The sequence below is a fragment of the Orcinus orca genome, chromosome 1 (assembly GCF_937001465.1).
Source record: "Orcinus orca chromosome 1, mOrcOrc1.1, whole genome shotgun sequence".
NCBI lineage: Eukaryota > Metazoa > Chordata > Mammalia > Artiodactyla > Delphinidae > Orcinus > Orcinus orca.
Window position 1 is genome coordinate 4,894,327 of NC_064559.1, and position 22,085 is coordinate 4,916,411.

A 22,085-nucleotide genomic window follows, 5' to 3' on the forward strand; every position below is an offset into this window, starting at 1 on the left:
GTAAAAGAATGAAATTAGAACACTCCCTAACACCATACACCAAAATAAACTCAAAATGGATTAAAGACCTAAATGTTAGGCCAGACACCATCAAACTCTTAGAGGAAAACATTGGCAGAACACTCTATGACATAAATCACAGCAAGATCCTTTATGACCCACCTCCTAGAGAAATGTAAATAAAAACAAAAGCAAACAAATGGGACCTAATGAAACTTAAAAGATTTTGCACAGCAAAGGAAACCATTAACAAGACGAAAAGACAACCCTCAGAATGGGAGAAAATATTTGCAAATGAAGCAACTGACAGAGGATTAATCTCCAAAATTTACAAGCAGCTCATGCAGCTCAATATCAAAAAAAACAAACAACCCAATCCAAAAATGGGCAGAAGACCTAAACAGAAATTTTTCCAAAGAAGATAGAGATATAAAGGATTTTGTAGGGCAAGGAATCAGAGGTTTTCTGAAGAAAAACAGGAAGGAGAACCACTTCACAGTCATAGACCACTTGGATTAGAAGGGACTTGGATATCAAGATGCTTTCATTCTGCAGATCAGAAGATATAGAAACACATTTTTAGGTAGTGAGGAATGGGTCTGGAGCCTAAGCTTCTAAGTCTAGTTTCCTTTCAAAAGTTAGGATCCTGTCAGGCAGAGACATATATGGCAAGCAAAACCAAAGACAGATGAAGGAAGCAAAACAGCACAGACATTTTAAAATACAGTATACCCAGGAAATAGAGATTATTAATTTAGAAGGAAGAAACACGTGTATGTATAGTGGGGGAAGGGAAGGGGAAAATATAAGTATGTGGCACAGCCCTTTGCTGTGGCCCAGTCAAGTGAGGGAAGCTTTATGAAGAGGTCGGTGGGACTCTGAAGAATGGAAGGAATGTGCATAAGCAGGAAGGAAGGGGAGGAAGAAGCAGTACACAGAGCGTTGAAGAGGCTCCAGACTGTCAGGAACTCATGGTGGAGAGTCTGTATCAGGTGTACACTGACATAAAAAAAGAGCCACATTATGGAAAGCCTAAAAAGGTCAGGCCGAGAAACAGAATGCTGAATGATAACATTTTTATTATTGTTAACAAGGAAATATTCAAGACTCTTGGGAACGAATGATACGATGAAAGAAAATGAGTCCAAATGGATAGTTCTTAAATTTAAGATGTATTTTAAATTCTTCTTTGTTCCCCAAATATATCACTGTCATAAAGCTTTCTGATGACTCCAGGCCAGCTAAAAATAAAGGCTGTGCATGTACCTATTACATTAGCGTATTAAGCTAAGAGAATTAAATTTGCTATAATTTGCTAAGAAAATATTTTCTTCTTTAGCCCAAAATAGTATGAAGTTTTACAGTTACCACATATTAATTAAAACTGAAGAATTTCTTCTTTTGCTAAACGTTGGAAAATGATATACAATTATTATATAAATTGATGAAGTATTAGCAATCCAGATGGTAGAAGAAATAAAATGTACAATCAACTGCATAAAGTTCCAGAAACACTTTATTTAAAAATGGAGTTGTAAATGCATAACAAAATAACATAAGTAATAAAGGTAACAAAAATAAATAAGGAGAATAATGTATTCATACAAAATAAAAATAACATAGTAAAAGGCCAAATGTTTGTAATTGAACAAAACTGTGTAAACACTTAAATGATAATGTAAGTAGAATAGATGCTAATATTTTCCTAAACAACTCCTTACCTTCTACTTCCATGTTGATATAATCAGTACTCAAACATTAAACAAAGAGGAAACAATGGTGATTACTTTGTCGTACTTTTTCTTCAAATGGATTGACCCTGTTTTAATGTTTCACTTATTTCTTCAAAGCAATTGTATCTTTCCATTCATGCTCTTTAAAATCATTTTTTCAGTTTTCCTTTATTAGACAGAATTGGGAATTTAGGTTTACAAGGACAACAGTCCACTTACCCTTTTTTTTTTTAATTTAAAGAAAAATATGAGATCCATCTTACAACAGACTTTTGTTTTTACAACTCTACAAAACAGTTTTTTTGCATCTTTAACTGGCCCAACAGTACAGGATTTTTAAAAATCCTGTAAAGTTTTGAAGTGAACAGAGCTACTTTCCTAAAACAAATGTAGCACAGGATTATTGCTGAAATATTAAAGAGTATTTCATAAAAGTTGCAAAAGTTGCAGTTTTAACCTTTATAGACTGATGGGGTCAAGGTTTACTAATAATATTTAACTGAATTAATAAGATACACCCAAATTATAGTGTTCTGGCAACATAAAGATAATTACTTTCTTTTTAAACTTATCCAAATGTGAACTTACTGGAAGGAGAAAAAACAAGTTTATAGAAGATACTTTTCATAAGCTTCCTGTTTAGCACAGGCCCAAAGCCTTGGTCGTTGTCGCCTTGCAGGGTCCTTATAAATGTACACGACTGAGACAGGATTTACTACTGGGTCCTACACGGAAACACACAGAAGCAACTTATCGCTTGGGAATGAAACTATCCACTAATCTTATGACTACTGGTTCTCCAAGTTTCCTAATGCCAAAAATTTTAACTTCATGATCATTTCAAGGGAAAAATTTTTTCAACCGTCACATATAAACTTGGTAACACAGGACCAATATACATGTTCTTAGTTTTAAAAATATACTCCACCTAAACTGTCTAGTTTAATTCTTCTAGTTATTTGCCCTAAAATGAGACAAAATCTTACTTTCATTAAAAAAAAATGGTAAAAAGTGCCAAATTCATCTTTTTTAAAGTGGAGTAAAACACCGTGGGGTTAAAACAAATACAGTTATCAATATCCTATATACAAAAAAAAAAAAAAAAGATGGTTAGTCCTTACTGACATATAGATATGTCCACCTACCACTCCCAGCAAATCTTAGTGCAAACGTAACAGTTCATCTCCATAAACCCCAAGAAAATTTACGCAGCAACAAAGTTATATAAATCACATATATGTTGGAAAATTTTAGAACACAAGAAGGACTGTTTTGAAAGGTCAGTTTGACTGTGGAGAGTAATATGTCATTGTATCCAATGGTAATGAATACTAATATAAATCCTATTATTTAAGAAGCAAATATAAGTGTTTAACAAATCTGTACAGATGAAGAGGAAGTCCATTTCAGGGAGCAGCTTGGCACAGGATACATGGGGGTCAGAAATGTTGGGTATTTAGTTTGCTTGTAGGTCACAGCATGGCTTAAAGAAAAAAAACAAAGATCTATGAAGGGAAAGGATGCAATTATCGAATTCAATTTGAAAATCATAAAACCACAAAATGTGAAACTGTCACAATCTGATTTTTCCTCTATGTGCATCAAATGGTTATCTAAATGGTTTGAAAGGATTACTATGACTCCACATTATAGATAAAAAATAAATAAAATTAAGAAGACAGAGATAACAAGATTGTAGTTGACCAAGCTTTCTTATTTTGTATAAGTCAACACTGTGTTGCTTCCAATATTCCTAGTCATTCCACAGGTAATTATTTCTAACAAGCAAGAGAAAGTCATTCATGTACTATAACATCTTCCTCTTCCCCATCAGGGTTGAACCTATTGAAATGTATACTGAAATCAGCCTCAGATTCGGCATTCTCAAATTCAGCTGAGACTGAAACAGCAGCAGGATGAAGAACCCTAGCTTCTGGTTGGCAAAGTGTCGGTGTCTGACCCGGGCTGCTGTGGTTATTCACAGGACTGGACTTCTGTTTTGATGGAGATGGCAAGATAGCACTGGGAAATCCCATGTTGTTCAGAGCTTCCAGAGTTCCATCTGGGTCAATCATAGCATTGATTGCTGAAAGAAAAAAAAAGAAATAGAGGGAAAAAGATATAATTCTAGATACAGTTAAATCTGGATATGAATATTGCTTGTGACTTGGATAATATTTCAATTACTGATGCTTATATGAGCTTAAATTTGGCTAATCCTTTCAATTCTATATTTTAAACCCCACTTTCAGGAATTCTGGGGCTGATCTATATTGTGGATTATAAAAACCTAAAAGCTTTCTATGGTCCCTTGAGTAGGCTACTTATGGGCATCTGAGCCTGCTGGAAGACTAGGATTTGGAGATATGGAATTCAGGAAAGATCTTTTTGAAATATGCTTTAATCATTATAAGAGGATGATGAAAATATTGGTTATGATTTAAAGAAACACTCTGAATCCTACCACAGCATGTTGTCCTTCATCCTGGTGAGAGTGCTAGGGTATTAGCCATGTACAAGTATATATGTACCACTGGGCCATAAAGTTCCCCTCATAGTCCAGATACTAATATCCCGTGGCAGCCCCAGCAGGCCAAACAGACCTTGCTACCTCATGGGAAGGGCCAGATAAAAACCAGCTTTCAATCCAAAAGATCCTTGCGTGGACAAGGGAAAATCTTGGACAGTGATTTTCAACTTGGCATTGGGTAGAGTGGGGAGAAGCACCATAGATACAAGAATTATTTAAGAGGTCCTTTTAAAAGCATACTCCCTCCTACCAGCTAATAATCACGTAAACAAGCCACTTTGCCTCATGGGGGTTATACTATAACCCTTAGGTGTGCTAAGGCTGAAAAACGGTTAAGAATCACTTAGTTGGACCAACATATCATGCCTCTGATAATTCAATCGACAAAGACAGTAGAATTAGAAACTGACTCTGGAATCTGCTTGTTGTACCACTGGGGACTTCTAGGTCAAGACACACATAGGCATAAATGCATAATTAAAGATCTGACATACACCAAAAACAATGTCCCTGTTGAAGTTTAGGAGGCCAAAAGTCTCTTTCTTTTTCTTCTCTACCTCCTCCTTCTGGTCCCTGTGTCCAATATGCACTCATTTCTTGTGGTTTATCCAAATTATTATTATTTATATTATAACATAAGTTCATTTGGGTTATACCATATATACAATTTAAGAATTATCAAATCAAGTAAACAATGCTAACTGTCAATAAGCATTTTCAGCTGCATATACATATTTTAATATTTTATATATTTTTCATATACTATATATAATACTACGAATTATAACTTCTAGCCTATGTGCCTAGAATTTAACTTTATTATATTTTTAATTATTTATACTGGTTTTAATACTTTCCTTTTATGAGTAATTTGAATATGTAGAATGTTATATCTTTCTCCATACATCATTACACTTAATCAAACAGTGTTCTAATATTTAATAATATTTTAGAAATACCACTTAGAATGTACTTGTCCCAAATTGTTAGCTCTTTACACTTAATCAGTAGTAAATTTACCTTGTAGCTGCTTTTCAACTCTTTTTAGCTCTTGTAAGATAGAAGAAATCTCCTGTAGGGAAAGCAATGACAAAAATTAGCTTACTTTAATTAAAACATTTTTATTTGATTGGATAAGCAATGAACCTCACACTAATCTTATTTGGAATCCTTAATTATTATTGACATGGCACCACATCTGTAGCAACAGGATATGAAATAATTCATGATATCCAGTAAACAAGATTCAAATTTTAAAATCTTTAATGTTGAAACAGATTTTCTTTTCAATGAGATGACAGAAGATGAAAAGTTCAAGATAATAATAATAACAATAAGCAAAGATTCTGAAAAACTTGTATTGATCACTCTTGCAACGATTTTGTAAAAGTGCTTAAGGATTTTCTTTGGAAAATGTATAAACTGCAACCTCGGTTTTAGGATGACTTCCTGAACAATAAAAATCTGTACAAATTCTTGAGGAGGAGACAAGCAATCTATTAAGTAAATAGAAATGACTGATGTCAACTTATATTTGAGTTTGGCTCCTATTTCAAAATTGCTTATTTATAACACATAATTATTACAAGAACAAGAGTGTATAACAGTGAGAAACATAAAAGGTTCCTCCATACCCTCTGCAACTTTGAAGCAGTCAACATTTTAAATCCCTGTGAGAGAAAATTGAAGGCATAAAATTCCCCAAATTTGTGCACTTATATCTTCTTTTATAAATGTAAATCAACAGTTTAAAAATAAGCATATCATTCCCTGAAAACAAAACCTTACTTTAAAAAAATGTTTTAATATTCAAGAAAAATGATCATACCATGCTTGAGGTTTTCACAATAGGGACTTCACTTTCAGCTCTTAACTTGCTTTCTATTTCATCCCAATTCCGATCTTTGTCTTTAAATAATATTCTATAAATAAAAAAATAAGCATTTTACTTTTCATATTTTAAAAACTTATCACATTTTTCATGATAATACAAAAGCAATGTATCTTTTCAAAGCTACACAAGAATTAAAAAAAACACTAAGTGTTAATACGAACTGTGAATTAAATACTGAGCCAACATTACCAATAAACTCATTTATGTGAGAGATTTGTACTAATAAAGTAACTGACTGGTTATGAATACACACATAAACCCTTTAGTACTTATCTCATTCTTTACTGAAAACCAAATATAAAACAAATGTAGATGAATAACCCCAAAACTTTATCTAATACTTGTAATTAACCATATAACCACCTTTTATAACAAAAACACAACTTCATTCATATAGAACATACGCAGTATAAATATAAGATGAAAATAGGTTGAATTAGGTATAAACAACTGTCTGTCAAGACCTCTTTAAATAGGAAAAGGCTTCATATTGATTGAGCAAAGCGTGTACATTATTTCAAAGGTTGAAAACTAGAGTACTTATGCTGCTTTTCTTTAAAAATCCTAATTCATGTTAGTATATTTGTACATAATAACCTATTAAGAGTTAAGACACTATCCTTTTGACAAAAACAATTGCTAATAAAGATCCTTATGTTCAAAATTAATTTCAAGTATCTTAACTTATAAAATAAAGGACCACAAAATTTTGACTTGTCTTTCAAATGTGGTATGCTTCTCTCTTCAATCTAGAAGACACGATTCGGCAGCTGTAGAGAGCTGTAAATACTAGGTACCTTTTTAGTTTCTATTTGAATTTCGTCATTGGGCTTGGAAATCTAGTTTAACTGCCTTATATAAAAACCAACACTGTACCGGAAAGTAAAGTATTACTATTAGAAGCTGATCAGTATTTAAGTAGTAAACTAAATTACATTTTTATTTGTATTTCTTCAAAGTTCAATGTGCTAGGTTCAACTTATTTAAAAACATGAAATTCATAAACATCTAATCAAGTCTGGAACATCAACAATTACAAATAACCATACTTAAAAAGGCAACAGTGGTTCCAGAATCCTATATAAGAATATTCTTCTGATCTACTGTTAAAATTTCTATACCCAAAAGACTAAACATCCTTGCCAACTATCTAAGAGCTGTTATCCTAATGACTATGATATTAAGGCATAAGAAATTATTATGTGCTCTATAAAAGAGTCCTTATAGCTTACAGCATTAGGATTGGTGAAAGTAAGAAAACAATGACTATTTCATGGACCAACTTAGAATTACAATGGACTCATACAATACAAAAAGTCTGTGCTTAGCCACACTGAAAATTCAGTGAATTTTGCCAGAAGGTGGTTACTGAGTATAATGCTTGTGCTTTTTCAAATTGTTAAACCATACATATTTCACCTTTGCTGAAAATGTCTTAGAATTGTCACCTGAGGTTCCTAACTCACACACTCACACAAATGTCCCCAGAGTTCTAAGCCACTGAAGGGATAAAAAACTTAAAGACAATATGTCTTTATTGATAAGTTTACCCTTATCAATTTTCACATATAGCTATGAGTTTTAAAGAAGCTTAATTTCCTAGACAGTCATAATTTAATAATCATTCATCAACAAATAGTAACAAATACTGTACATTCTAGTCGCTGTATGTTTAGACAAAGACCCCTACTCTCACGGAACTTACATTCTAGCTCATTTATTTGAGCAGGCAGCTGTCTTTGCTACCTACATGTGATTTGTCTTAATTTGATTATTTTGCTTTACCATCTGTATTTTACTATTCACAACTTCTAATCCATCTAAGTCCAATCACCCCTTTTTATTACTAAAATTTATTTTATTATTTTAAAAATATTTTTATTATTAAAATCATGTTACAAAGAAGTAAAAGGTATAATAACAATATATTTTCACTGGATCTTTCTAAATTAAAACTGTGCACATTTTCAGGTTTATAACTGATTTAGAGAAATTACATCAGTTGCAGGCTCTTCATAAATAACACCATTTTCTAATTTCTGATTGGGCTTATAAATGAGTGCATTATTTTCATTTTAATCATACTCAGTGATTAAGTCATTAGTGCTCTAACATCATCTTAGGTGGAATATTGTGTATGTGTTCCTTTAATGACTACATCACTCCCAAGTTTGCTGATCCCATCTTCTGTCACAAGTAAGAGAGCTCTCCTTCACATGACAAACCATCCTCCTATGATTTCCTAATCAGGCACGTGCCCAGAGACAAATGAAGCTCTCCCTTCCCTGGCATAAAGCCCAACTGAAATTTGTAGGAAAAAAAAAAGGTCAGCTTAATCAATTAGTTATTACACATGAATTAACAAACCTTTAGGGCCCAATCATATGCCTACTATTTAATGCTAGGAGACATGCCTTGAGTTTGGCTCAAGTACTCAGTGTAGTTGAAGGTGATGTATAACTGTTATCATTTTGAATTTAATTCCACCAAAGGGATATCCTAAAACTAGAGCATTATGGGAGGGTTATTAACCAAAGGACTAAATTAATGAAATAAACATCGATTAACAGAATCTTATATGGGAATAAAGTCTCCAAATTCAATCACTGATTGAATGATTTTTTGACTGCACATTATTTGTCCAGCACTGTTTTGATGCCCTCACAGCTGAGTGCAGAAGGCAGCCAAGTAAGCAGGTAATTACAATTCACTGGGATAAGTGTAAGAAGGGAAATATAGGATGTGATACTGTGGGAACCCGTAGGAAAGGCACTTGAGAAAATTCAGAGAAGGTTCTTAGAGATATTGCCATGCAATTTAAGTCCTTAAGGATGGGAGAGGTGTTGGACACTCGAAAACTGGGTCCAGTTGAGAGGGCTAGGGGATGATGAGAGATGACAATGGACATACTTCATGGAGGGAATTGAAGAATAGAAAATTCAATACAACACAGTCCCTGTACACAAGATTCTGGCTAGCGAAGGGGTCAGACACTGAAAAAATTATTGTGATTCAACATAAATAAATAGCAAAGGCATTAGAAAATCTAGTTTTTGACTATCTACGGCCTTTTTACATAAATTTTCTGAGTCTTACACGAGTACTCATTTTGTTCTCTTTACTGATGATGAAGCTGTAACTAGACTAAAGTTTGAGGTCTCATAAAAGATGCCCTAAAATTCTGTTAATTTCAAATACTTACTATTATTTTGTGGAAGAGTAAATTTTTCTGATTATTAATAAAATTAATCTAAGTGATTACAGCTGTTAGCTCTCAATTACCAAGGGGCTGATTATTTGGGACATCTATTCTCTTTTTGTGCCCTTCGTGCTGTCTAGCATATAGCTATAATATCTAAACAGGAAAGAACATGCTAGTGGCAGCAGTAAGGTTCAGTACCATTGACTTCACGAGTTCCCAGAAGCTGTGGTAGCAGGCTTGCAGAAAGTGGAACAGATGGTAACAGAAGCAAGGATGTTTGAGTAATACAAAAATACCTGATCTTTCCAGCTGTCTTGTCTATGGACTGTCTTATCTTCCTAGAAAACTGAAAGACGGATGACAGCAGCAGATTATCTCCCATGACCTGAAACATGAAAAGAAAAGAACAGACATTAAAACAGTACTGCTCTATTGGATAACCACCAAGAATACTAGTCACAACTCACTACATTTAGGGGCATTTAATATTTATGCTAATTTTAATAAAGATAATTTAGGGGCATTTAATATTTATGCTAATTTTAATAAAGATCAATGAAGAATCTAATTAGAGCAATGTGTAACTAAATTGAGAAAGAAAAGTAAATATTAACAAAGGAGTTCTTTTTTGTTAAATAACTTGTCAAGTTTCCATATTATTTTCATCATATAACTTTCAAAAAACAATCCATATTATCTAATCTTCAATTACTATCATGATCCTGTCCCCCATGCTTCCAATTCAAATGATCACAAATGGGAAAATATAAGTGATTTATTATCTTTCAGTGACTGACCCCTTTGCTAGCCAGAATCTTTTGTATAGGGACTGTGTTGTATTGAATTTTCTATTCCTCAATTCCCTCCATGAAGTATGTCCATTGTCATCTCTCATCATCCCCTAGCCCTCTCTACTGGACCCAGTTTTCGAGTGTCCAACACCTCTCCCATCCTTAAGGACTTAAATTGCATGGCAATATCTCTAAGAACCCTTCTCTGAATTTTCTCAAGTGCCTTTCCTACGGGTTCCCACAGTATCACATCCTATATTTCCCTTCTTACACTTATCCCAGTGAATTGTAATTACCTGCTTACTTGGCTGCCTTCTGCACTCAGCTGTGAGGGCATCAAAATAGTGCTGGACAAATAATGTGCAGTCAAAAAAATCATTCAATCAGTGACTGAATTTGGAGACTTTATTCCCATATAAGATTCTGTTAATCGATGTTTATTTCATTAATTTAGTCCTTTGGTTAATAACCCTCCCATAATGCTCTAGTTTTAGGATATCCCTTTGGTGGAATTAAATTCAAAATGATAACAGTTATATATCACTTTCAACTACACTGAGTACTTGAGCCAAACTCAAGGCATGTCTCCTAGTATTAAATAGTAGGCAAATATTCACCAAATAATATGCACACAGAGATCAAGAAGATTATAATCCTTGTTCTCCACAGTGGGAAAGATAATTTTTAAAAATTTACTTAAAATAATAAGTTTTAATGATGGGGGTTGTTACCACCCCAGTTGAACTTTATGGGCAAAACCAAGGGTTAGCAAACTTCTATAAAGGGCCAGAGAGTGAAGACTGGGGCCATATGGTCTCTGTCACAACTATGCACCTCATTATAGCAAAAGCAGCTACATTATAGCAAAAGCAGCTGTGTCATAATAAGACTTTATTTACAAAACCAGGTGGTAGGCTGAATTTGGCCAGCATCCTGTAGCTTGCCAAGAGCTAAACCATGAAAGGCACAGCTAGTGTGGAATGCTAGAAAAAGGACTGAACTTGGGACTAGATATGGGTTCTAAAATCAGTTCCTTACATTGTCAGAACTATATCTAGACTCTGTAAAAAAAAAACCAGAAAATAAGATATGGCCTTGGATGTTAAGGTGCTTTAAACACTGGTAGGGGAGATAACAACAACATACAGGAAATATTATTAAATATTTTTATAAAAACAATGTAAATAAGTACTAATTGTGATTCACTGCTTTACGAATTCTAATGAAAGGGAGTTCAGTGAGCGGTGGCATTAATAAGGAAAGTATCATGGAAAACCAGAACTTGAGTATGATAAGTATTTGAATTTAGTGAGGGATAAAAGGTAACTTAGGGTGTGAAAAGCAACATAAAGACAATGAAAGGCTAAATAAGCATAATGGTATTTTGTGAGCCTTGAGAAAAAAGGCCAAATAAGAGTAGAAGACATATATTAATTAGGAAGGAGTGAGAAAGGGCAGGGTAGTCTACAGTAGATTATAACATAGAAAGGATATCTCTCTTTTCTACGTCACAGAGTTCAGTATCACAATGTATTAAATTTTTTTCTGATTATCAACTATGAGATAACTATCAATCTAAATGTTTCCATTCTCTTTAAAAATATAAATTTCTATAGTTTTATTACATTTAGAGGAATTTATCTTCCTAGACCTCAGGACAAGTAAGTATGAATAAGATTAGAGAATGGGCCCTTTCTCTGAAACCAAGAACAACTTATCAACTATCAGGACAAAGAAAGTGTGTTCTAAAACCATCGAGCATATTATAATTGCAGCTATGGAACTAGCTACAGTGCTTCTCCATCAGGTAGATTTTTTTCTACTCTGTACTACTGCAAACATATATACTCTTATATGCTTTTACCTCCAGTTCCGTATATCCAGTAATCCACAGATGTGGTCCTAGCAACAAGAGAGACACATGGAGCAAACCTAAACTCAACCTACAACTTTTAATTGCCCAGCTGAGCAGTACCACCAGTTAACTCACAGGTGTGTGATAAATAAATGTCTATTGCTTTATGCCACTGAGATTTTTGTGGTCTGTTATAAAGAAACAGCTAACTGCTATAATCTACCTCTAGGTTTTTTCCATCGCAGCTCCCTGTCTCCCTCCGCCCAAGGTAAACAATGTCCTGAATCCCATTTATCATTCCCTTGCTTTCCTTTTTATATAATTTGTTAGATTTATTTCTATCCTCAGTATATATTTTTATTTTATTAATTTGTGACAGAACACATTATATACAATCTTTTGAGAATTACTTTTTTTATTTTGTGTATGGTATGTGGGCCTCTCACTGCCGCGGCCCCTCTCACCGCGGAGCACAGGCCCCGGACGCGCAGGCCCAGCCGCTCCGCGGCACGTGGGGCCCTCCCGGATCGGGGCACGAACCCGCGCCCCCCGCATGGGCAGGCGCACTCCCAACCACTGCGCCACCAGGGAAGCCCTACTTTTTTCATTAAATGTTCTATTGCTAAAATTCATCCACATTGTGACATGTTGCTGTAGTTCATTTGTTTTGATTACTCCATAAATTGTTCAATTTGTGTACATACCAGTTAATACATTCAATTTTCTTCAGATATAAACACTTAGATTGTTTCCAAGTTTTGTTACTGTCCACACCGCTATTATAAATATCCTTTTGCATGACTTTTGCTCTCAATGGGAAAGGATATGCACTAGCAGCAAAACTACTAGACAATGGGCTATGTTTATGCTCAACTTTAGGAAATAATGTCAAGCTGTTTGCCAAAGTGACTGGACCAATTTAACCTCACTAGCAACAATAAGAAATCTTATGTATCCGCATCTTCTCCAACATTTAATATTTTAAGACTTTTTTATTTGTTGCCAATTGAATGAGTATAAAATAATCTCACTGTAGTCTTGAAAAGTATTTCTCTGAACACTCATGAAGTTGAACATCTCTTCATAGGCCTTGGGTATTTTCAGTGAAATGCTGTGCATGTTATTTGCAGATTTTTCTACTGGGCTGTTTTTGCCTTTTTAAATTGATTGTAGGAGTTCTGATATATTCTGTATACTAATCCCTTGTTGCCTATATGTTTCACATAGTCCTTTAACATACTCAAATTTATCAATCTTTTATTAAAGTCAAAACTTTTTGTGCCTTTTAAGAAATCATTCCCTACTGCAATGTTGAAAGATATTTACCTATATTTTACTAAAGAATTTTAAAGTTCTGCTTTTGCCCTTTAGGAACTAAATTCATTTGGAGTTAATTATTTGTATTTGATGTGATGTCAGGATGAAATTCCATTCTACCCATAAGGACAAGCACTTTTTTTCCCAGCCCTATATATTGAATAGTTCTCATCTTTTTCCCACCAATGGGGCATGCCTCCTTTGCCATTTGTTAAAGTTTATGGTTTACTCACTTCATCCCTGCTCCAGGTTCTCCGCCTTGTAATAGTTAAGTGATCAGGAGGCTCTGTTGGTTGAGGTCTTGGATCACTAGACCGACAGTTGTTTCCTTCTGGTGTTTTAGAATGAACTAATGGAGGGATCTTCCGGAAGTTGAGGCTTTCATCAAAAACACGATCAACTAACTAATAGGACAAAAGCAAATCCTTATGAGCACAGAGTAATTTGGAAAAATACAGATATTGGCATTATAGTTTTTATAATTAGACAGAAGTCATTCCATTCTCAGGTAGTAATAGAAGCATGAAATCTTCAATAAACCAATTACTTTCTTTTTATAAGCACTTCAAAGGTGTCTGTTTTACAAAATAAATGTTCATCTACATTGATTTTCAAAATCCAAAATACGTAACTATGTTAAATTTGAGTCTTCCATGGATAAGGTTTCCCCTAAATGGAAAACACAGATGGTAAATAGAAAAAACTGAGCCATGTAGATGGACAAGGAGTTCATTTTACTCACATTGCCTTGCCCGTGTAAAATAATCTTTTTCTTTTAGTTTCCTATCTTGCTTTTTTCCTTTTTTTCTCCCCAAATCCAGGTGCCAAATTTCTTCACAGATAAATAAACTGCAAATTATAATTAAGTTTCCAAAAAAAAAGTTTTTTTTGGTTCACAAAGTAAGTAGTTTTTGGTCTTAGATAAACTTTTAGCAATGTTACAGAAATGACATATTCCAGTACAAATGATATACTGCCATCTACAGTGCAAATTATACACATACGGTACAAAGTAGCTCAGGTTTACTGAAGAAGGAATAAACTCTAGTACAATAATAAGAAATAAAGCCAAAAGGAAAAAATGGAAGTCTACTCAATGAAATGTTTGAAAAATTTTACTGGGTCTGAGTGAAGGTACAATCATGTTAGGTAAAATTTAGTTAGACAGCTGTGAAAATAATATCTTCATCATTTAAAGTGTACCAGAAGAATTGTGTATGTCTTGCCACCAAGAGGATTCTTTTGTTTTTCACCAATAAGAATGATTTTTATATACATTTACAATTGATCACTGTGGTAACAAAACTCTACACAGGTTGATGAAACATCATTTACCAAATTAGACAACACATAAAGGGGAAAAAAAAAACAACCAAAAAATGACCATTAAAGAATAAGATTATAAAGGTGACAAAAAGCAACTGAAGAAAATTTTAGTAGTACAGTTTACCAGAATTAAATTTGTCAAAGAGGCTAGCCATTTTTGGCTACTATTGAGAACATTATTTTATAAAATTAAGGGAGTGGAATGAATCATCAATATTAGGGGCTGGCAAATTTTTTCTGTAAAAGGTCAGATAATAAATATTTTAAGCTTTGCAGCCATACAGCTTCTGTCTGACTACTCAATTCTGACGTTGTAGCATAAAACAGCCAGATGATAATTAAACAAATTAGTGTGGCTTTGTCCTAATAAAACTATAATTCATTTTTCAAAATGCCAATCTTTCGTTTGTATCTCTGCACCAAATCAAGAGAGCCAACATGGCCAGAGTACATTATTTTTATATTATATGTTAAAGGCACCTTCTGGAGCCATGTATGTACATGGTGCCCCCAGGAGAGGGAGGGCAGGAGGCCCTGGTTTTGGAAGGGCAATAGTCTATATATGCTAACTTACATTGCAGAGTTCACGAGTGTTCCAAAACTGGATACACATATTTGAGTGTGTGTGTAGGTATATTTCAATTTTTTAAGAATCTTTGTGTATACATATGCATGTGTATATTCATCAACAGAATTATTTAAAGTCGTGAAAACTGTAGAATTTTTCTCTTTCTTTGCTACTAGAGATAACTCCTAGTTAAGAAGCTGCGTAAAATTTACAAAAACTTTATACAACTATTTATTATTTATACATTTACCAAATTTGGATTTGCTTTTCAGATACCGTTTATTTTCATATTTTACAAAGGGCTTATTTTAAATCATTTTATAGCTTCATGTTAATAGTAGACAAAATGTTAGCCTTTACTAGTTTTGTTATAAAAACATAAAAGAAACTTGTTAAAGTAAAGTTGGAAAATGCAGAGCTTCATGCAAACAGGAAGGGTGGACATAACTAAAATAAACTAAGCAAAAAGCTAAAAGCAAAAGAAATAAAGAAAAGAAAGAACCTTATGCATTTCTCCATGAAGATCTCCTACCTCTTCTCTAGTGTCTATGGCAGAGCCAGGGGTGGTGGCAGCAGTGCTTACTGTGGTACTAGGGGCAGTGCCTGATGAAGTCACTGAATCTATCTCTCCTGCTACATCGTTGATTTCCCGAGCAATGAGAGCAAGATCTTGGCTGATCCTGGCAATAATTTTAGAAAAGAAGTTTAATACTTTCAAATAACAGGTCTAGAAACAATCATTTTGATAGAATCAGTTACATAAGTTGTATATTTAGTTAAAGATCTGTACTCAAAATTTAAGATTTTTTTGGACATGCTATTAACTATTTGATACTCAAAGTCTTAAACTTTAATTCCAAATATTAATAAAACTAAATTGCACGTCATCTACAAGTTGTCACTTTGAAAAATACATGTTAAACACCTGAAGTAGTGATATATCTTTTAAAAATACACTGTTAATGTTAATGACTATACAGGAGTTCTTAAACTTGGGGGTGGTGAACAGAATTCAAGGAGTCCATGAACTTGAATGAGAAAAGCAATTACAACTTTATTTTCACTACTCTCCTAACTGAAACTTAGCATTTCTTTCAATTATAAATACAAGCAATAAACAACAGTGGTATTAGCAATACTGCTGATTTTTTGTCAGCAAAAGTAATCACATTATAGTTGCTACAAGTACCTCAAAACACTTAGTCATCACTATTTCAAAATTACTGCAGTTCATTAAACCCACAGCCATAACATTCCATTTAGTATGTTAACAGAGAACCATATATTACTATATACCTTTAAAAATATTTTGATAACTGTATTTCAATATAATTGCATTTCTTTGTCATTCTAAGTATTTTACGTTTATGCATTTAGAAACATTCTTCTGAGAAGAGCTCCCTAAGCTTCCCCAGATGGCCCAAGGGGTGTACGGTACCAAGGTGAGGAACTGTGACACAGCATGGCACTTTACACCATATACCATACTTCACAGTACACAATATGTCATTTGAGGGTCACAAGATAGAGGCAGAGCTTGTGAGGTAGAACCTATCGGATTATGAATAAAGACACATTTTAGGAGAAAATTACTGGCTTGCTCATGACCATACAACTTAGAAGTAGCTAAGACAGGGCCAGATTCCAGGTTTAGAGCTTATTTCCATAAAGCTACTTATTTGTAGTTTTAGCTACATGGATTGAAGAATTAAATAATTGTTATTGGTGATAACTGAACATTTTCTAAGTTATGCATCCCCTGCACATGATCTCTATTTGGCTACTTCCACAGGGAAAGTTTTGGAATGACAGAATATTTGTAAAGTACCTGTTTTAAGATTCCCAACTCTAAAATCCAAAGCACAAAGTAACAGTTTTTTAACTTATACAAAATGTGAGCTTGAAAGACTTTCAAGGAATGCAGTAATTGCATAAAAACTTAACTACAGATTTAAAAAGAAAAGCTATGTTGAAGCTATGGTCCAACAGAAGCAATCTGTGGTCAATTCCTTTTTATTTACCAAAAAATATTTACTGATCTGGCCACTGTGGTAGGCCCTAAGGGCTGCAATGGTGAATAAGCAGACAGGGTCCTTGGCTTCAGAAGCTTAGAATTATATTTTCAAATAATCAAAACCAATACTTACCATATATTATAATCAAAACCATTATAAAGAAGCTTTATATTCACCAACTCTAATTCTTACAACCACCTTGTAAGAGAGGTATTACTCAGCTTGTTTTGTAGATGAGGAAAATCAGCCTCAGGAGAGGTTATGCAACTAATTTTTCGGTTAAGGTCACCAACAGTAAGTGGTGTAACCAGATCTTTCTATACATCACGCTATATCTCATATTACCATTCCACATCTAATTTTTAAAAACTTGTTAACTGTTGATGTAACTCTTTTGAGAATGGGTGTAAACTGTTTCCTTAGATACAATATTCCACTCTTGTAATTTCCTAAAATAAATGAACTAGGATGAGAAACAGAATAACCCAGTTTAATGAGATAAGAAATAGGCAACTTTTACTTATCTAACGATCTATTTTATTTTTAAAGTTTTTTATGCAGACATTTGTACGATGAAGCTTCTGATATTTGCAGAAAGCAGTAATGAATTAAAAAAAAACCCACAAACAACAGCAATGTCAACATGTTATACAGTAAAAACTGTACTACAATGAACTCTTAATGTATATACCACATATACTGTTCAGTTAGTAGGCATCCGAAAAGCTTTCTTTTAATTTACAAGTATGTTGCGTATATACCAGCTGTTTCTTTGCATGGCAATTCCTATCTTAAAGCTGACTCAATAATACAGACCATTAACTTAATTTAAATCTGCTTTGCTTAAAAATCTGAGCACCTACTAAAACCAGTATTAGGAATTCTAAAAGACATATAAAATTATCAAGAAAAAAAGCCAAAGTTATGAGTATCTTCAGAAATAACAGTTTTATGACTCAACATAGAGTATGGATCTATTCATATGGTTGTTCAATCTAGGCTTACAAATTAATTCTGTAATTCTTCTAGATTACAGTTATTAGAATATTTTACAATAATGTAGTTCTTTATATCTCTTGTATTCTTTCTTTGATCTCCAAGTTTATAACCCCTGTTCTTATTCTCAATCTCCACCTCAATAAATCTGCTGAAGGAGGAAATTCTAAAATGAACAGACCTTTTATTTGGAGTTTTGCTTCCATCTGCTTCCTTTGCAATATCAATAAAAACTCAAGCCTTCTAATTAGAAAAATGGATAATTTTCACATTTAATTTTATTTTATTACAAAATATGGATAGGAAAACAGTTCTTAAGGAAGGAAATATAGTTTCAGGGTTAAGTTCTATAACATCTGTGTAATTTTGTCTTAGGGTCAGAACCAATAAGCCAATTTCAAAAATTTTGTAGAAATGAATATGCATTATTTGTAAAAAGGTGGGGTAATGAGGACATACTTTATGAAGTTTATGATTTTCTCAGGTGAACTATCTCAGTAATGTCCCCTTTCTTATTTAAATCAATTAAAGGCTATTTTTCACTGAAGGGTTAAAAACAGGGGAAAATATATTAATAATATGCTTTGGGTATACTGGAAGTTTAAAATATTGAAAATGAGAGTGAGACCTTGTGAAATGCATGTCCTATTAAACATGCAATATTTGCAAGTGTGACCTAATAACCATGATAGAAACAAACTATCAGACTTTATTGATTTAAATTACCAACATTAACAGTCTTTTAGGTTTTAAATTAACTGAAAAGGAAAATATCTGCTTTATCTTTTTAATAGCATATTAAGTTTCAAAAGTTTTTATATGTAAGTAGAGCTTCAAAGGATATACATATAAACCATGAGCATGAGACTGCCTTTGATATTACTGGAAAAAAGGAAGTGATGAGCTACTAAAGAAGTATACTAGCTTTAGAATCCTAACATTGAAGTGAATGATAACAAATCAAACCTCTTGTTACTTTAACACTGGATAAGAGATTATAACTATAACTTTACTTAGCTTTTAAGAAATAATTTAGTCTACTTTTTAAATGACAGGAGTGATAAAAATATAAAATTAGTTTTAGGAGAGACATTAAGGGTCATTCCAGAAAATCTTATGTTGAATCTGACTTTATAATAAAGAATCAAAGAAGCCTAGCTCTCAAGAGGCATAAAGATTAACTCACATACTTGACCTAGCTAAAGACTATATGGAAGGTTCACAAAAGTTTCCTACTGATAAGGAAGATCTTATTCTTCTTTTGGTGGAAACTCTCAGTTACATTTATTATATGTTGATGGAATTTTGATGCAATATCACAAAAAACCTTAATGAAAGAATTATGGCAATCCACATCTATTGTGGGCATTTAATGAAAGCACGGAGAATTGGGAGAAATAGGTAACCTGAGCCACAAAAGACTGGCTTCGGTTGGGAGAGTAATGGATTGAAATTGGAAGCTCTTTTGGGTAGCCAAAGCAATTTAATGGCTGGCCCAAATAGAGGAATAAAGTATGTAAAATCTATTTCTGGCCATCAAAAGAGGTAGGGATTTAATTATATATTTTTTTAAAAAGTTACCTCCCATTTTCTTCAATGAAACTAAGTTTAAACGTGAGCTTAGCACCACAGATACGTTATATTTACTTAAGTGTAGTCTTTAAACTTATGAATATGCTTCAAATAAACTGAGCAAGTCATGAAGAGGTAATGGTAAGAAGATAACTTTGAAGGTCGTAGCACACTCTTGGCCATCAATAAACAGTTCCTAAATAAATGAGAAAAATTAAAGAAACAACCACCACCACACCACCCCATGCCATCTCCACCAGACACAAAGTCTGCAAGTTAAAAGAAGATGGTGTGAAGTCACCTGATAGGAAAATACTGCCCTTATTCAATGAGCAAGATTTGAGATAGCCAAAGTACATGGAAAGAGGTAGTATAAGGTACCCTCAGGTCAGAGAATATGATGAAGGCATAATATCTAGAAAATGCTGAAAAACTATAAGAAACTGAAGAATAACTGTCATTTGACAGTTATTCTGGGCAGATGTTTTGTTCCTACCCTTGCTATTTGGATCTGGCCTAGCCCAAAAGAACAAACAGACAGAGGCTGGACCTGGACTTCAGCTACTGTGAACCAATAAAGCTTAAAACTGACTGAACAGATGTACTTTATTCCTTGATAACGTAAATTTTATCTCTATGGTGTTTTCTCCGAAATAAAAAATACTTTAGTATTATTAAAGCTCACTTCCACACATACCCCCAAATATAGTATATCTTTTAACGGTATTGCCATTAAAAGACTTTTTTAACTAAAATAGATTGCTATGTATAGATGTTTCATTATATTACTTTATAGATTATAAGGAACCCCATACCACTTAATTCTGGCCACTAAATTAAACTGACTCTTACCAAAAAAATAAAACAAAAAAGCTTTTAGTAATGTATTAAAATTACAAGTATTTGGTTTTTCATCGTTAAGATTACCATACATTTGTAATTTTAATTGAAAATATTATTTAGGCTTGAAAAATATAAACCATAGTTCTATTCTAAAATTTTTAAAAATGTATTTGATAGGTATTCTTATTTGAATTTCACTAATAAAAGTATTATATGTAAAAGACTTAGTAATAATAAAAGCTTTTTCCCTCTTGACATGAAGTGTCAGATGACTTTACTTTGGAGGCTATCAAATCAGGGAGTAGGACTCATTAGGTGGGTGTTCTGTGATACATTTATTTAACAATCATTTCAATATTTAAAAAAAAAACAGACCACTTATATATCAGCGTTATTATTCTCAGGTAAAAAAGAACATTTTAAAATAATGTTTGGATTGAAAATGTGAACAAAACCTTGGCTGAGATTCTTAGGTTTCCTATTTGTATAGGGTAAGCCTAATAGAATATTTTATAAATTATAAGAATATCACATTGATTCTGAAACTCCAATTACATCTGGAGTCATACAGAAAACGGAAAGCTCACAATTAAGTTCTAAATATAATCATATTTGAGTATACACACACACCACACTGTTTTCTCTGCACTCCACTTAAATATAACATTTATTGCTAGCTTACTATATGTCAAGCACTATACGTCAAGCACATGCATCAGTCTGTCAACTCTCTCAAGTTGGCACTACTGTTAACGTCCATTTTATGCATGAGATCACTAGACCACAGTTACTTAACTTGTCAAGGGTCATACAGACCTTGTGGGTAGAGTTGGGTTTCAATCTAGAAGGCCTGATCCCAGAGTCCACGATTCTGATCATTCAGCTATACTGCATCCTTATAATTTAGGTTATACCTCTGAGTTCAACAGTATTCTAGGTTCACTCACCATTTCCTGGCAATATCATCTATGACCACAGCTTCAAGTATTTTCTCTTTGACTTCCAAAACGATGATTCTAGCTCTCATCAGCTTCCTATGTTGCAGAGCCATACGCTTTCACATGGCTGTTCCTTAAGTACCTTAAAGTCAGTATGTCCAAAACGAAGCTTGTCTTCCTTCCTGTCTTTTGTCTTCCTTATTCTTACCAATATCCATTTGAACAACCATAGAGTCATGCTGGCAATCATCAAACGCTGTCAGCTGTTACACGTCCATATCTCCACTTGTACCCTCACTAACACTATCTTGTCTCAGGTCTTCAATATGTTGCACATTAACTTCTAGAATAGATTACTAGTTTATCTCTAGGCTCTCTTCTCTCTCAAACAATTCTACAAAATGCCCTTCAGAGTTACCTTCTTTTAATATAGATCTTAAGTTACCTTCCTTTTCAAAAATCTTGAAGTATCAACATACATAAAATAATATGCACACTTCGTAGC

The 22,085-nt window shown here is 33.4% G+C and overlaps 1 protein-coding gene across 11 annotated transcripts in view; it reads right to left on the minus strand.

Moving 5' to 3' along the window:
* Positions 1 to 1,498: 1,498 nt before the first annotated feature.
* Positions 1,499 to 22,085, minus strand: part of CEP170 (centrosomal protein 170) — a 142,112-nt gene continuing 121,525 nt past the window's right edge. For 7 of the 11 annotated variants that reach the window (XM_049713481.1, XM_049713506.1, XM_049713496.1 and 4 more), the window contains 6 exons: positions 15,719 to 15,896; positions 13,556 to 13,726; positions 9,656 to 9,744; positions 6,092 to 6,185; positions 5,284 to 5,335; positions 1,499 to 3,819 (listed from right to left, as the gene is read on the minus strand). In XM_049713481.1, the coding sequence (XP_049569438.1) occupies positions 3,530 to 3,819; positions 5,284 to 5,335; positions 6,092 to 6,185; positions 9,656 to 9,744; positions 13,556 to 13,726; positions 15,719 to 15,896 (874 nt within the window). In that variant the 3' untranslated portion in view covers positions 1,499 to 3,529. The remainder of the gene's footprint in view (positions 3,820 to 5,283; positions 5,336 to 6,091; positions 6,186 to 9,655; positions 9,745 to 13,555; positions 13,727 to 15,718; positions 15,897 to 22,085) is intronic. The other 4 variants (XM_049713502.1, XM_049713484.1, XM_049713495.1 and 1 more) reach the window with 3 other exon arrangements.